Source organism: Pseudophryne corroboree, chromosome 4 (assembly GCF_028390025.1).
Source record: "Pseudophryne corroboree isolate aPseCor3 chromosome 4, aPseCor3.hap2, whole genome shotgun sequence".
In the NCBI taxonomy this organism is placed as follows: domain Eukaryota; kingdom Metazoa; phylum Chordata; class Amphibia; order Anura; family Myobatrachidae; genus Pseudophryne; species Pseudophryne corroboree.
Window position 1 is genome coordinate 691822242 of NC_086447.1, and position 17882 is coordinate 691840123.

Here is a 17882-nt window from a genome sequence, read left to right on the forward strand (position 1 = left end):
CTTTAGATGCCACCATCAGTCACACCACTGAACCTTTCACCAGCTCTACGCTAGGTAAAGATCATCTGTCAGAGTATGGCCTCCAGCATGAACAAATCATCATCTGTATATGCAACCACTTTCAGCAACATGCCCATGTCTCTCCAATAACATGCCCATACTACATTACATCTGTACCTGATTAGCCAACCCCCTGTAACCGACCAGGAATGCCCAACACATTTCTATTACACTTCTTTATGCATATGAATCTGTACTGCGTCTCTGTACAAACACCATCGGGATGCATGCATTGTGCAACTCAGATACATGCGCAGACAAGAAACATTGCACACACACACAAAAACACATTGGACCCCACAGGAAAAAGCACACACATTGACCCCCACAAACAAAAAACACAATGGCTCTCACAGGAAAAAAATAAAACACATTGACCCCAGACAGGGGAAAAAAATTGCTCTGGAAGGTAAAAACACATTGGCCCCATACAGGAAAGAAAAAAAATCGAACACATTGTCTCTCATAGAAGCAAAATAACACATTGGCACACACAAGAAAAAAATTACATCCCCACGTGAAAAAACACATTAGACCTAGCAGAAAATAATAATATACATTATCCCCCTGAGGAAAAATAAAACACATTGGCACCCACCAGGAAAAAAACATATGGGCCTCAACAGGGAAAAAAATACATTGGTCCCCACAGGAACAAAATAAAACCCATATAATCGTGCATGATGTGCGGTGCTACTGAACTTTTGTGGCAGTTTATAGATAAATGAGTATCATTTATAAAAAAATCAACATATGTCATGCAAGGTCCAAGAATATTCTGTTATGTAGATGTTGCTTTGTATGGTGATGTAAGGGCCAAAACTCATGGTACAGTATGTGTACACAGGATGTATGGATGCATCAGAGTTGCACAATTTAAACAAAAGCCAGGGGCACTAAGCTGCTGAGTAGGCGCATCTCATCTGTCACACATAACCCTGTCTAGGTGAATCTTGGTGTCCTACAATCTCCACCATGACATGTTTGTAGAACTTTATTATTATATTTATTAAAAAAAATTATAACATTAACAGTATGTATACATTTAGCATCAGCAAATTCCATTGAGCTTTATTATAATTTATTTGTATTCATTTATATGGTGCCGCAAGGCTTTAGTAGCCCTGCATAAATGGGATACAACATACAACAAATTTAAAGATGAAATTAATGGATACAAAATGGGTGCGGGGAGCAGAGTTGGGCGTTGCAGAGGCTGGAGGGTTAGAAGGACAGGTTTAAGGGTGGGTACACATTAGATGATGTGTAAGTAGCCCCACATTGTGAGCCACAGGGATCCGGCATCGGAAAGTGCATACACACTTGCCAATGCCGGTGGCAACGGAGTGATAGGGGTAGCCATGCTGCATTTGTGGCTAGTGCAGAGAAAGTGAGCAGTGACAGTCCTCTCTTCTCTCTCACAATTACAGTGCTGTGCTTATTATTACTGTTATTTATTTATTTATTTATTATTTATTTATTAGCAGTATCTTATATAGCGCAGCATATTCCGTTGCGCTTTACAATTAGAACAACAGTTATAGAACAAAACTGGGCAAAGATAGACAGACAGAGGTAGGAAGGCCCTGCTCGCAAGCTTACAATCTATAGGGAAATAGGCATTTATATAGGATAGATGCTACCTGTTACATAATGGTTCCCCAGATTGCTAGGTTCTTAATGGGTTGTATGATATGATCACCCAGCAATGTTGGAAGACAAAATGGGAGGTTATGTGGACTGTACAGAGGGGATGTAACTGGATAGGGAAGCATTGAAGGTTATGTGTGTGGGTCTGAAATTTGGTAGGCTTGTCTGAAGAGATGAGTTTTCAGGGAACGTTTAAAAGTTTGGAGACTAGAGGAGAGTCTTATTGTGCGTCGGAGTGCATTCCACAGAGTGGGTGAAGCCCAGGTAAAGTCCTGTAATTTTGAGTGGGAACAGGTAATACATGTGGATGAGAGACGCAGATCTTGTGCAGAGCGGAGAGGTCTGGTAGGGAGATATTTTGAGATGAGTGAGGAGATGTATGATGGTGCAGTTTGGTCAATAGCCTTGTATGTAAGTAAAAGTATTTTATATTTGACACGGTAGAATACCGGTAACCAATGGAGGGACTGACATAACGGATCAGCAGATGAAGAACGTCTGGCGAGGAAGATTAGCCTCGCAGCTGCATTTAAAATGGATTGAAGTGGTGAGAGCCTATGTTTGGGAAGACCAGTAAGGACACTATTACAATAATCAATGCGGGAGATGATGAGCGCATGGACTAGAGTTTTTGCAGTGTCTTGTGTAAGATAAGGGCGTATTTTGGATATGTTTTTAAGGTGCATGTAACATGATTTAGAGACAGATTGAATGTGTGGAACAAAGGACAGTTCAGAGTCAAGGGTGACACCTAGGCAATGAGCTTGTGGGGTAGGGTGGATAGTTGCATTGTCAATAATTATGGAGATATCAGGTTGGTAACTACTCATAGGTGGTGGGAAAATAATTAATTCTGTTTTGGAAATGTTGAGTTTGAGGTGGCGAGATGACATCCAATATGAAATGGCAGACAGGCATCCAGTGACATGAGCCAATACAGATGGTGACAAATCTGGGGAGGATAGTTAGATTTGAGTATCATCAGCGTACAAATGATACTGAAATCCGAAGGAGCTGATTAGTTTACCAAGAGAGGAGGTATAGATTGAGAAAAGCAGAGGACCTAAGACTGAGCCTTGCGGTACTCCAACTGATAGAGGTAGAGAAGAGGAGGTAGAATCAGAGAAGTGAACACTGAAAGAGCGATTAGATAGGTAGGATGAGAACCAAGTAAGGGCTGTGTCCTGAAGACCTAGGGATTGTAGTGTTTGTATGAAAAGAGAGTGGTCAACAGTGTCAAAAGCAGCAGAGAGATCTAGAAGAATAAGTAGTATGTAATGGCCTTTTGATCTAGCAGTGACTAGATCATTCACTACTTTGGTCAGTGCCATCTCTGTGGAGTGTTGGCCACGAAAGTCTGACTGAAGTGGGTCCAATAAGTTGTGGGAGTTAAGAAAGTGTGTAAGGCGAGTGTAGGCAAGTCTCTCAAGTAGCTTGGAGGGACTGGGTAGCTGAGAAATGGGACGGTAGTTAGAGAGTGTGTTTGGGTCAGAGTTGTGTTTTTTTAGAATGGGAATAATCACTGCATGTATAAACAGAGAGGGAAATATACCAGTAGAGAGAGAGAGATTACAGATTTTAGTTAAGGTTGGGATAAGCACAGGAGACAAAGCTTTACTGACCTGTGGGTGTATAGGATCAAGAGGAGAGGTAGTGTAGTAGGAGGATGAAAAGAGTGTTGATACTTCATCTTCACTTGTGGGATCAAATGAAGAGAAAGTGCCAGAGGGTTCAGGTAGGGAATTGAGCATGTCACTGGCTGAGTTAGAGCATACCATTTCATCTCGGATTTTATCAATCTTATCCTTGAAGTAGGAAGCAAGTTCTTGTGCACTGATAGTAGCTAGTGAAGGGAGGTGAGGGAGGGTAAAGAAGTGATTTAAATGTATTAAAAAGTATTTTGGGGTTGGTGGCATGATAAGAGATGAGAGATTGGATATATGTTTGTTTGGCAGTGTCCAGAGCCTGACGATAGGAGTGGTAGGTAGTCTTATATGTGAGAAAGTCACTTGGATTCTGAGATTTCCGCCACTGACGTTCTACTTTACGTGACAGTTTTTGTAGGTGTCTTGTTGATTTAGAGTGCCATGGTTGGCATCTAAGCCTACGTGGAGTGTGATGGGTAGCTGGAGCCACTTCATCAAGGGCACTCTCTAGGGTCTGGTGCAGGTGGGATACAGCAGTGTCAGGTGTGGTGAATGTAGAGATTGGTGAGAGTAGTTGTTGCAGAGAAGTGGAAAGTTGTTGAAAATTTATATTGTTAGTATTTCTGCGTGTTAGAGGAGGCTTGCTTGGTTTTAGTGTCCTAGAATTTAAAGTAATAGAAGAGATTGTGAAGGTGATCAGGTTGTCATCAGAGAGAGAGAAAGGAGTGTTAATGAATTCGGAAACTGAGCAGAGCCTGGTGAACACAAGATCAAGGCAGTGGCCCTCCTAGTGAGTACAGGAGTCGGACCATTGGGTTAGGCCGAGAGGAGGTTAGAGAGAGGAGTTTGGATGCATGACCAGATTGTGGACTGTCAAGAGCTATATTGAAATCGCCCATAATGATGGTGGAGATATCAGAGGATAAGAAGTGTGGGAGCCAGGCAGAAAAATCTTCTAGAAATTGTTGTTTAGGTTGCCCAGGAGGGCGATAGATAGCTGCAACACGCAGAGAGAAGGGGGTGAAAATCCTGATAGAGTGAACTTCAAATGATGTGAATGCGAGTGATGGAACCTGAGGTAGAACAGTGTATGTGAAAAACTGTGACAGTAAGATTCCAACCCCACCACCTCTACTATTATTAGGCCTAGATGTGTGTGTGAAGTGGAAACCACCGTGTGACAGTGCTGCAGGGGAGGCCGTGTCTGATTGTGTGAGCCATGTTTCTGTTATAGCCAGCAGATTAAAGTTGTGAGATATGAAGAGGTCATGGATGGATGTTAATTTGTTACAAACAGAGCGTGCATTCAATAAGGCACATTTTAGTGACTTGGAGGGGGATGGGAGACACGTGATATTTATGAGGTTAGATGGATTTCTATGTTGTTTTGAGACAGCTGAGTGTGAGAGGGAAAGGTGGTTGGGGCCTGGATTTGGTGATATGTCACCAGCTAATAAAAGCAGAAGAGTGAGATAAATATTGGTGGATGTTTGCGAGTGTTTGTACTGATGGCCAATTGCAGTTGTCAAAGTACTTGCAGAGAAGTAAGTATAAAGCTCATGAGTGTTTAGAAGAGGGGAGTGGAGAATAGAAGCTGTAATATGTACAGAGGGGTGAGTTTCAGGGTGAGTGTAGAATGTGTTAAATTTGTTAAGAATTCCATGATTTGAAATAAGATACAGTAGTTTGATGAACATGCTGTGGTTGTTTGTGTTTTATGGGTTAAGTGGAGTTGGAGTAAGTTGTTAAAGTAAGTTACCTTTCCTTGATGTTGTTCAATGTTTGTTCAACTGTTTTTTTTAACTGTTCGGATAACACACTTCTTAATTCCACACGTAATAAATTCCACGCAAGCTACCCCCAGCAAGCTGACCCCTTAACTGAATCTAAAGAAATACTGTCTCTGATTAAGAATAGGCCTACCTCTGAACATTTGGTCACCTGATTGAAATGCTAATTGATCAAAGAACAAATTGCACAGGGTGGGTAAACAGACAAAAACTACTCTAGCTATCCACAAAAAATTCAATTACATACATAGGAAATGACAAGAAAAACATCACATATTTATTATTATTATTATTATCCTTTATTTATATGGCACCACAAGGGTTCCGCAGCGCCCAATTACAGAGTACGTCATATGCACATAATCCAAACAGGAAAACAGTGACTTACAGTTGAAGACAATTTAGGACAAGTACAGGATAACTAAGCATAACTACACCAGTAAATGACAGAGATGTTCCAGGTGGCCAAAAAACTGCGGGATTTGGGCAGTTGAGGATTATTAAAGTAAGAAAAGGATAAGCACATGAGGGAAGAGGGCGCTATTCGTGAGAGCTTACATTCTAAAGGGAGGGGTAGACAGACAGGGGTGACACAGATGGGGTACATAGAGAGCGTGGAACAGAGGGTTAGGATGAGATTTGGCTGGGTTTGGTAAAGAAATGGGTCTTAAGAGCCCGTTTGAAGTTTTGTAGAGAGGTGGAGAGTCTGAGGGGGAGGATACATTCAAATATATGATGTGGTTTGCACGCAGCATGTGTGTCAATCTGAGCCTGGTAGCGTAATAGCGATGATTTCATATACATTCAAATATACTGTTAGAAATTCTACTGCTATTTAAACTATTTACTGTATGAAATAATATAAATATAAATCAAATTAGTGAACACATTTTAGTTCTGTTCTGTTTAAGAACAAACAATTTTAGTAACCAAATGGACCCGCCACGCACCAAGCACTTAACAAATAGACTCCACCTATTAACAATTCATGTGCTTATGTGTTTAATGTCAATAATTAAATAATGTACACAAACACAGTGGTTTATTGTGGTGGAACTCAGGGATACCCATTCCTGACACCTTTAGACTATAGTCATTTTTAATTCTTATAAGTAGTTTCAAAAACAGGAAGAACTCGGTGAAATTATTTCACACATGAATAACATATGTATCCACTCCCTTATCCAGAATGTGGAAAATACTATAAATTGTGTATCAATTTGTAACATAGCTCCATCATGCTCTCCTCCCTCCTAGTCTAATTTAGGCCCCATTGTACCCTTCTTCCTCATCACTCCTACTCAATATCTTTACCTCTTCAACCTTCCTGCTCAATACTTCAAGCCACCCTCCTGCCACTTTGAATACCTAGACTCCACTGTCACTGTTACCTGCCTAACAACTGAACTTAACATCACTTTATTCCCATTTGTCTCTGATTACCCCTTCAAGAAAGTAAGCTGTTATGTGCAGGGTCCTCTGTCCTCCTCCATATGAATCATGTCTGTTCACTCGCTGTCAGTCTTCTTTGTCCCTCTCAAGTCTTATGCTGAATTATTTCAGAAGGCCACACAATTTGTTCTGTTAATTTCATCTATGCATGTATTTATTTGTATGAAATGTACCCATGTTTATAGGTCTTATGTAAATGATGTCATTTCTGTATGACTATGCCAAGCGTTACAAAATCTTCAGCACCATATAAATCAACAATGATGACAAATAGCACTCCAGCTGTTAAAAACTACTGTAAATTTCAGTTGAACATCATAGTATATATTGCCTAATGCAGCATGCAATGAATGCAACTTTCATTAGTTAATTTTATTCTCTGAACTTTATAAAAGAATACTTTTGAAAATAAATATTTAAAATCAAATAAAATGAAATGCAAACCAAGTTTAGTAAATGTAAGAATTGGCTGCACCAATGTCTATTACTGGGCAACCTCACTGATACATGGGCTATTTGGGTGGCCTGTTCTTTCTAGCATTCTATAGAGGTGTGAGCAAAATTCAGGCAATATTTTCTAACCATAGTAACATGTTATATCATTGGTTCCCAAATTTAAGAACATCACTTTCTTGAATTTTGAACCATATAAAATTTGATTTGGTTCTGGACCACCAACCCATGGCACCCCTACAATAGCCCTTGCGGCACCCCAGGGTGTCTAGGCACACAGTTTGGGAACCACTGTGATGTAATATACACAACAGGAAACGTGCACTTATTTGAATCTGCCCCTTAGCCAAGGATGAAGTCACTGTCCATGTTTGAAAAGAACATTACGTGCTGATATGATTTCTTATTTTACTTTATTGTAATAGCACTGGTATAGTCAGCAGCCCTCCACAAGAAACAGGGTGATTTATAGATGATGTGCTTCACTCATTCATTTGCTTTCATGACCGAGGACAGAACACTTTAGTTTTATTCCATTAATTTGGGTTGTATATAAGATATGCTGATCCATTCTAACCTCCCTACTAGCTATTATCTCCTTTTGTGTTATCCAAAAATATGAACTGACAAATGGAAAAGGCAATCACAACAGGCAGTGTTGCCCATTGGCACAATAAATGTGAATTCCAAGTGCACAGATAATTACATTTTCAATGAAAAGTTGAATGCATGACTGTGTTTAATAGTTGTGTGACCTCCTACCAATTTACTGCAATTGCTGTGCAACTATTTTTTTCCCCTCTAATGACCGTACCTATACACATCTTAAATAACTAGGGCGGCTCTTTTGAGTTTGCAAAGATGCAAGACAAAAAAAAGGTAAAATTGATGGAAACCTATCCTGAAACCTTACCCTTAGGCCTGTGTAAAGGTGTCCTTTAACTGGAATGTCTTGGCTGTGCATGAGAATCCTTTCAATTCTTTGTGTCCTGCAGGTATTGCCAACCAGGTCTCAGCAGAGATGCCAGATAAAACACCAGAGGGTACAGAAACCACATCGCAGAATGAAGGTGAGTATTATATTGCTGATGGAGAGAAGAATTTTTGTTTCCCAGTTGTACTGCAATACAATATAGCATTGCATACTTTCAGGAAGGAATGTTCAACTCCTGTAGTACAGAGCTCCAGTTTGTTTTAATAAAATGTTTCTTCATTAAACTGTGATCTTAATGTAATTTTCTACCAGATACTTTACTTATCATTGTAATAAAATGTAGATTTGTTTCCAGTTTTGTGCAGTATGCTACAGGGATTTAAAGGATCTACAGGTTTTGAAAAGTAATGTTATATAAAACCTATAAAACATCTAAGGGGCAGATTGAATTTGCTGCAGGGTTTACCCCGCAGCTAATTGTCAGCCTGGACCTATTCAATTAGTGCAACATCTCCGTGTATTAAGACCCAGAGGGTGCTCTTAAGATGGATTTTTCCCTGCATCCTCAGGAGATGCGAGAAAAAAATCTGTGATAAATGGACCCTCTGGGGCTTAACTCACAGGAAAACCCATAGATTCTGGTAATCCATAGCCCTGGGCATTAATCCATAAACTATACCCATGCGGTAATCACCGCCAGTAATTTAATCTATCTCAAGTTTCGATATTTCAACCTGTTCTTACTTTTATTATACTGTCTAAAATACTGTAAAACTAACTTTGCATTACAATGTAATCACTTTGATAATGGTGATGAAGTAATAATAATAATCATCATCAACAGAACATAGTTTGTTTGTTTTTTCAAATAAAGAGGATAAGCAAAATAGTGAATACAAAGTCAGTTAACTGGGCTACTTACTGAAAATTTCTAAAACAGCATTTATCCCGTTTGATCCCAAATTATACATGAATTGTGATAGTTCACATTCAACATTATGTATAGAACTGTAGTTAGAAGTTAACAGTTGTTGTACTTTAGCATTTTAAATATACAAAAATGAATTGACGAGGCACAGGCTAATGACTATATAATGTTAAGGCAATGTATTGCCAGTTTTTCATTAAGAGGTTATAAATATAAGCATTAAAGATCTTATTCAGAATTGGATACAATCACATGGGTAAAATTCAGGCAGACACCAAAAAAATCCAACACATTTTGGTACCCGTTGTTGGCTGCAAATGTGTGAATGAGCAACTCCGCATAGATAGCAAATGCCCCTCCCTCCCCATGCAAGTAACAGGTGAGGTGCACATGCAGTAGGAATATGATAGGACCCCACTGAGTACAAAATATGATAAAACACAGTAAACACTTGATACATGCACTTGATACACATTACAGTAAATGGCCGGAGAGTGCAGATAATAAGTACCCAACTAACTTAGATGTAAATGTAAAATGAAAACCCTTTTTTTAAATCCACACTAATAACTTATTGGCAATCTTCCCCTTACCATGCAGAGTAATTAATATTTTTTTAAAGTGGTGCAGCAATTATTATTTGCATTTAGTGCATTTGACCAATTAGACATAGGGAGTTCAGTTTGCATGAAAAAAGAGCAAGTTGCACACAAAAAAAATGCAGCAACTTGCATCTGAATGAGGTCCTCACTGCTGGCAAGCATCCAGAACATTTTCTAGGGAACTGTTACTTTGGCGAAGGTGCATATAAACATATTGCATACTTTAAATACTGTCTATGTGGGCCTTAGTACACTATGATCTGCATTATGATGATATATTAGGTGAACTTGTTTGTATTGTATTTCTTGCATTTTAATGGGTATATTCAATTAAAGTCGGATCCTCTCCGATGGAGAGGAACCGACACTTTACTATTCAATAGTGGGCTGTTTCTGCCCCGTTTCCCCTCCCATTCTGACCATTCATTTCCACCCTCTCTTATGGGTTTTTCAACTTGTCTGAATTTTCGACAGGGCGGAAGAACGGCACTTCAGTTGAATATTAAAGTGTTGGAAAGTTTTGATTATCAGCGGAAAGTGCAGTCTTTCCACCCAGTCAGAACTCCCAACCTTAATGTTCGTCTTCAATAGCAAGTAACTCCCAAAGCACAACGAATAAAAATTAAAAACAGATAGTTGGGATTCCATTTAGTATAGCAAATAAAATGGATTTCCAGAGAATAAAATCCAGGAACACTTGGCAATTATGGCCGAAGTGCAGGCAAATGGGAAGCAAAATTTTATTTTTTTTCCACAAATTAGATTGCACTACTTTTTACTAATTGTTACATCACCAGTTCTCTGTCTTTAAATAATTAGGGAGTTTCACAGTATCCTGTTTGGCTCTCTCTAGAACCCCTGTAGAGCTTTTCTCTACAAATGTTTGCTTTGTTCCTCAAGTAGCTACCAACAGTTGCAAAATGTTATTCTCAGACTCCTGTAGAGATGTGACTGTTTAAACCAGTGTTTTACTACAATCCCTACCTTTCTGTAGTCCTAAAAAAGGCAAATTGTAGGTGGGATACAAACAGAGCAAAATTGGTGCTTGATTTATTTATCTTGTATTGGTACTAAAACTCATACAATGTCAAATTATTTGAATGGTCCATACCAAAAATTCTGTGGTAACCTGTTCAGTTTTTATTGTCACCACAAAGCGCACAAAGTCACCCCTTGCAGCTGAAAGAAAGGAGATCTAATCGCCAGCTATAAAACAAGTGTTCATTACTGTAAGTGTTAAACCACAGAATACACTGCTATTGCCAGACACTGTAGAAAAATAAAAGAAATAAATGGATATTTTGCTAACGAAACTAAATATATATGGTTACAGTCACTAATAACACAGTATAGTAAGTTGTTCCAAGGAATTGTCCGATAGCCAGAATGGGGCATGCAAGGCTATTTATTCCCCTTCTCAAGGCAAATTGGGATATTTTTTTCTCGAGCTTTTTTGTCTTTCCCTTGATCAGTTATTGTGGATGAAAGGAAGACCTTGATGAACATTTTGTCAACCTAAACAACTATGTAGCTGTGTGGAGTACTTAATGTTCTTGCATTCTCTTCACATGAGGTTCCAGAAGACTGCATTTGTCATTGGATTGGAGACAACAATATATCAGTCCAGCAGTAAGAGACAGGACACTACAGTGTGTATTTGTCAAAATTGTTCTGTCAAAAGTTTATAAAAAGAAGTTTTAAAATATTATAATAATGGACATCCAAAATGAGCTTACTTAAAGGATTGAAAGTGGTGCTTATGGCAGAACAATGGCCCTCATTCCGAGTTGATCACTCGCTAGCTGCCTTTAGCAGCAGTGCACACGCTAGGCCGCCGCCCTCTGGGAGTGTATCTTAGCTTAGCAGAAGTGCGAACGAAAGGTTAGCAGAACTGCTCGTAAAAATTTTCATGCAGTTTCTGAGCAGCTCCAAACCTACTCCTACCTTGCGATCACTTCACTCAGTTTAGTTACTGCTTTGACGTCACAAATATGCCCTGCGTTCGGCCAGCCACTCCCCCGTTTCCCCAGACATGCCTGCGTTTTTACCTGTCACGCCTGCGTTTTTAGCACACTCTCTGAAAACGGGCAGTTACCACCCAGAAACACCCACTTCCTGTCAATCACTCACCGATCAGCAGAGCGACAGAAAAGCGTCGCTCGACCTTGTGTAAAACTGCATAGTTTTGTGTGAAAGTACTTCGCGCGTGCATACTGCGGCCCATACGCATGCGCAGAAATGCTGCTTTTTCACCTAATCGCCGCGCCGCGACCGAAAGCAGCTAGCGATCAACTCGTAATGAGGGCCAATGTAAATAGGCTGATCAGCTTTTTTTTTACATAAACTGTTTTTATTGCGACAATAGACATACAAGTTGAACAACATATTTCTGACAAAAGAAGACAAATTCTTAGCAGATCAATCATAGCAATAAATCATTACTTAGTCTTCTAAAGTATGAAAAAACATTGTCTATTTTCAGTCCCAAACAAATATATAGGAATGACAGTATGATAAAACAGTAGAAAGAGAGAGGCTGAGAGAAAGAAGAAGAAAGAAGAAAGAACGGAAAGAAAAGAGAGGGGAGAGAGTGTAGGGATGCAAAAAGTAGAAGTGGGTAAGCTTGTGTAAATGCCCAAACGGGCCACACAATAGGTTAGAGGGAGGGCACAACTGGTAGGTGACCTGAAATATGCTGAGAAATTATCAGGATTAGTAGTAGGAGAGAGTCTAAATAGACATATAGGTGACTCCTTAAAGTCATACCAGGGGAACCAAATGGCTGTGAAATCGATTGATCTTCCTAATGAGAAGGAAATAAGATCCTCCATATCTAAAAAGTAATCAATCCTGTTAAACCATTGTTTGATCGAAGGAGGTGAGGTTGACCTCCAGAGAGTTGGTATTACGACCTTGGCCGCATTGCTAAAATGTCTCAGCAGTGAGCTCTTATAGGTGTGTGAACCTACCGGGGTGAGGCTGAGGAGCCAAAACTCTGGGTCTTTAGGGACTACATCTCCCAATATCAATTCAGAACACTTGAAAACTTCCCTCCAAAAGGAAATTATAAGAGGACAGTCCCACCATATATGCAAAAAGCCCCCTGGAGCTCCCTTACATCGCCAGCAAAGGTTCGAGAGAGTAGGAAACATCTTATTAAGCGCCAGAGGGGTCCTGTACCATCTATATATGAATTTATAAAGAGTTTCCATCGTTGACAAACATAGAGAGCTGGCCTGGGTATTCCGGAATATAGATTCCCAATTAGATTGTATCGCCAACTTCGGTAATTCCCTCTCCCAAGCACGCATGAAAGTAGAGGGTTGTGGGCAAAGGTCCTCCATGATAATCACATAGATTTGGGATATGGTGTGTGTGGGGTGTTGAGGAGAAATGCACATTTTTTCAAAAGTGGTAAGATTTCTGGTTATGTCCGAGAGATTCTTGGAGGATGCTAAGAAATGATGAACCTGGAGAAATTTCCAAAAATCAGGATTCGGTATATTCCAAAGAGATTGAATATCTGAAAATGAACGCACCCTACCCGAACTCACCAGCTGACCGACTGTGAAAAGCCCCAGCCCCGCCCATAAGGTGAAGGCCGTTCCATGGAGTCCCGGAATAAACTCAGAGTTAGAGAGAAAAGAAGTTAAGGGCGACCATTTGGAGGATATGTGACTCCTCAGCCTAAGTGTGTTCCACGATTTAAGCGTGGGAGAGACTGTGGGATGGGAAACCTTCGGGAGGATGGGAAGCCACGGCGTGATTTCTATATAGTGTGGCAGGCAGCCTTCCTCCAGAAGAACCCATTGCTTACAGTCCTTTGCCCGAGTCCATTCCAAAATTCTATTTAGTTGTACAGCATGGTAATAACTGGGGATGTGCGGAAGCTGCTGCCCCCCCCCCCCTGATGTTTTCTCCGAAATAGTATGTCGTGTTTGAATCTAGGTGTGTTGCTGCCCCAAACAAAAGCTCGTATAAGATTCTGAATGTCTCGGAACCATTGGGGAGGGGTGTGGATGGGGAGAGTTTGGAGAAAAAACAATATCCTAGGCAGGGCATTCATTTTGATTACATGAATTCTGCCAAACCAAGATAATCGTAGTCTGTTCCACTTTTGGAAATCTACACGGAGCAAATTCAGTAAGGGGCTAAAGTTCAGGGAAAATAATTTAGACAAATCGTTAGAAAGCATAACTCCCAAGTATTTCAACTTATGATCATGCCAAGTGAAAGGGAAGGAGCATTTCAAACCCGCAACCACAGTAGGGGAGGTAGTCAAATTCAGTGCAACAGATTTGGAATAATTAATCTTGAAGTTAGAAAGGGCTCCGAACCTGTCAAATTCCGACATCAGGTTAGGGAGTGAGGTGACCGAGTTCGAAATTAGAGCGAGTAAATCATCAGCATATAGGGCCAATTTGTATTCGTTCCCTCTCACTAGCAGACCAGAAATATTTTGATTGGCCCTTATACTTCTAGCTAAAGCTTCCATACACAAAACAAAAAGTAGCGGGGATAATGGGCAGCACTGCCTTGTGCCATTCGAAATAGTGAAAGAATCTGATAAGGAGCCATTAATTCTAATTCTGGCGGAAGGGGTAGCGTAAAGAGACTAGATTCTTTGGAGACATGCGTTGCCTAACCCCAGATGCTTCAAAATACCAAACAAGAAATCCCAGTCCACCCTATCGAATGCCTTCTCAGCATCCGTCGATAACAGGATCGAGTGGGACCTGGATTGGTTGGCATAGTGGATCATACTAAGCACCTTGGTCGTATTATTTCTGGCCTCGCGGCCTAAGACAAAACCAGCCTGATCTCCATGAATCAAATCCGGCAATAATAGTTTAAGACGATTTGCAACCAGTTTAGCAAAAAGTTTTATATCAATGTTCAGCAGCGAAATCGGCCGGTAACTAGCACAGAGACTGGGATCTTTACCCTCTTTAGGTAAAACTGTAACATGAGCTTCAAGGGATTGAGAGGAGAAAAGTGACGTGTCAGAGATGGTGTTGAAGGCTCTCGTAAGGAGGGGGGTCAATTTTTCTTTGAAGGCTTTATAGTAGGCAATAGTAAACCCGTCAGGGCCCGGGCTTTTACCATTGGGTGAAGAATCAATGGCCTTCATGACTTCCTCGGTAGAGAAAGGGGCATCCAAGCCATCTGCATCTTCTTTGGACAATGGGGGTAATTCTGAGTTGATCGCAGCAGGAACTTTGTTAGCAGTTGGGCAAAACCATGTGCACTGCAGGTGGGGCAGGTGTAACATGTGCAGAGAGAGTTAGATTTGGGTGGGTTATTTTGTTTCTGTGCAGGGTAAATACTGGCTGCTTTATTTTTACAATTTAGATTGCAGATTTAACACACCACACCCAAATCTAACTCTCTCTGCACATGTTATATCTCCCTCCCCTGCAGTGCACATGGTTTTGCCCAACTGCTAACAAAATTTCCTGCTGCGATCAACTCAGAATTACCCCCAATGTCGGGAAGTTTAGGGATCTCAGATAAGCAGATATATCTGCTTGATGGGATAATTTATCTGCCCGCGCAGTCGGCCCAGAAAGATTATATAAAGTGGAGTAATAATCCTGAAAAGCCTTAGCAATTTTAACAGTCTCGTGTTGGGGCCGGCCTACATCATCCTTAATTGAATGAATAAAGGTAAGTGCGCGTTGTTCGCGAAGAGCCTTAGCCAGCAATCTCCCGGGTTTGTTACCCCATTGGTAATATCTGCTTCGGCACTTCCGATAAGAAAACTTAACCCTGTCAGAGAGTAATTTATTCAAATCGGCCCGAGCGGCCTCAAAATCAGAATAGTGTTGGGGGGTTTGAGAATTTTTATGTAGAAGTTCTAGGGATTTAATTTTAGATAATAAGTCATCTCTAAGTTTTTCCCTCTGTTTTTTACGAACGGCGCCCAACTGGATACACACCCCTCTTAGGACGCATTTATGTGCCTCCCACACAGAGATTTTAGAAATATCCTCCGTGTCGTTAGTGCTAATGTAGGAATCTAAGGCTGCGTCTAGTTGTGAACGACATATCACGTCTTGCAACAAAGTATCATTAAATCGCCATGACCATTGACGTCGTGTACCGGACGGTAGACGTATTGTAAGATTAACCGGAGCATGGTTAGACCAAACAATTTGCCCAATGGAGGAGTCAGAAATCAAATGTAAATGTCGATGACTTAGAAATAGATAGTCGATTCTGGAAAATGTCTGATGGGGATGTGAATAAAAAGAGAAATCTACCTCAGAGGGGTGCGTCATCCTCCAAGAGTCAATCAGCTGGTGGTCAAGCAGGGCACGTCTCACTCTCCGATACTCCTTCTCAGGCCGAAAGGCAACCTTCTTAGAGGTATCTTGAAGGGGGTCGAGAGTCCAGTTTAAATCACCCCCCATCACCACCACCCCCTCAAGGAGAGGTTCAGCAGCCTCCAAAACTGAAGACAGAAAGGAAGGCTGCTTATTGTTGGAAGAGTAAACATTTAAAAAAGAAAAACGTTGGCCATGTATATCACACTTAACCAGTAACCCCCTACCTTCAATCAAACTGTGGGAGGATACATTAAGGATGGGTAGGGGATGGGCCAATAGAATGGCTACCCCCAAAGTCTTGCCGGAAGGATTGTTAGCCGTGAAAACATGGTGGTAGTAGTGACATTTAAGCGACGGGACGTTGCCAATCTTAAAGTGTGTTTATTGGAGAAGGGCAACATCCACTTTCTCGTCTCGTCATTTGAGGAGTTTAGATCTCTTTTCAGGAATATTCAGGCCTTTTACATTAAGGGTAGTTACATGTAAATCATCCGGACCCATTATAGTATAAGCATCAACAAATTGGCAAAAGTCATCCCTACCACAGGAGTATAGGGGGGAGAAAGAAAGGCATGAAGAAAAGTCGATAGCTTGGAAAGGAAAGCAGTAAAAGTAGAAGAAGAAATTGCAATGTAGAAAGATACAGTGCAAAATACATCAATAGTAAACCTTGTTAACAGTAACATGAGAAAGAGAACTGCTGCAAAGGGGATGGAAGCGGAAACCTGTCGTCTCCCAACCCAAGGAGATAGGGGATGCAGCAAAGTGGGGATCCTATGGGGGGCCAAGGACGGCGACCACCCACGGTACAAAATTTACTCAATATGAAAAAATGTACCTAGGAATAATGATGAATACCATATGAAATACATGAGAGAGAGATCGAGATATTGTGAGGAAACGTGAGCATAGGCAAACAGGATGCAATCTAACTAGGGCAGTACGGATGGTGTAATGGTTAGCATTACTGCCTCACAGCACTGAGGTCATGGGTTCAATTCCCACCATGGCCCTAACTGTGTGGAGTTTGTATATTCTCCCCGTACTTGCGTGGGTTTCCTACGGGTACTCCGGTTTCCTCCCACAATCCAAAAATATACTGGTAGGTTAATTGGCTCCCAACAAAATTAACCCTAGGGTGAATGTGTGTACATGTGATAGGGAATATAGATTGTAAGCTCCACTAGGGCAGGGACTGATGTGAATGGCCAATTCTCTGTAAAAGCGCTGCGGAATATGTGTGCGCTATATAAATAACTGGTAATAAATTAATAAATACGTTTCAACCACAACGCAACAATTATTGCAATAAACCACCAATCTGAAGGAACCATAACAAAACAGATCACATATTTTAGAAGCACGAATTAGCACAAAAAAAAAGAGCCACATATGTGTCCGTAGAAACAGGAACTAACAAGCAAAAGGTTCCAATCATGGAGGCTCCGAAGATTGTGAGCTTGTAGGAGGAATCCCCCGCACCCGCGGGGATCGCACTTGTTGCCACATGTCATCTGGAGGGGTCACGGCTGATATAATAGGCTGATGATGGTAAGAGTCTCAGTCAGGCAACAGAATTGGTGGATTGCCTAGAGTCGTGAGAAAGGCCGGCAGATCAGACGGTTTAGAGAGCACCGCCACCTTGCCATTATGGGAAACCTGAAGAGAAAAAGGGAAGCCCCATCTATATTTCAATTCGAGTTTCCGAAGGGAGTCAGTAAGGGGTTTCAAGGCTCTGCGTTGTTGCAGGGTTGACCATGCCAGGTCAAGGAATAACTGAATCTTGGCGCCTTGGAAAACGATATTATCCAGTTGACGGGCCTTTCTTAGTATCTCCTCCTTTTGAGCATAATAGTGGAGCCTACAGATCACATCTCTTGGCCTGTCCGACGGCAAGCCTCGAGGTCGGAGAGCACGGAGAGCTCTATCGAACATAATGTTCCCATTAGTATCCAAATCAATAAGCTCTCCAAATATCGTTGTTAATGCATTCGTCAGATCAGCTTGCTGGACGCTTTCTGGGAGCCCCCTGACCCTA

The 17882-nt window shown here is 41.1% G+C and overlaps 1 protein-coding gene across 1 annotated transcript in view; it reads left to right on the forward strand.

Annotated features, from left to right (window-relative positions):
- Window positions 1–17882, forward strand: part of PLEKHG1 (pleckstrin homology and RhoGEF domain containing G1) — a 473068-nt gene that overhangs the window by 149118 nt on the left and 306068 nt on the right. Inside the window, 1 exon segment of the mRNA XM_063917905.1 lies at window positions 8047–8121. Coding sequence (XP_063773975.1) covers window positions 8073–8121 — 49 coding nt within the window. The 5' untranslated portion in view covers window positions 8047–8072.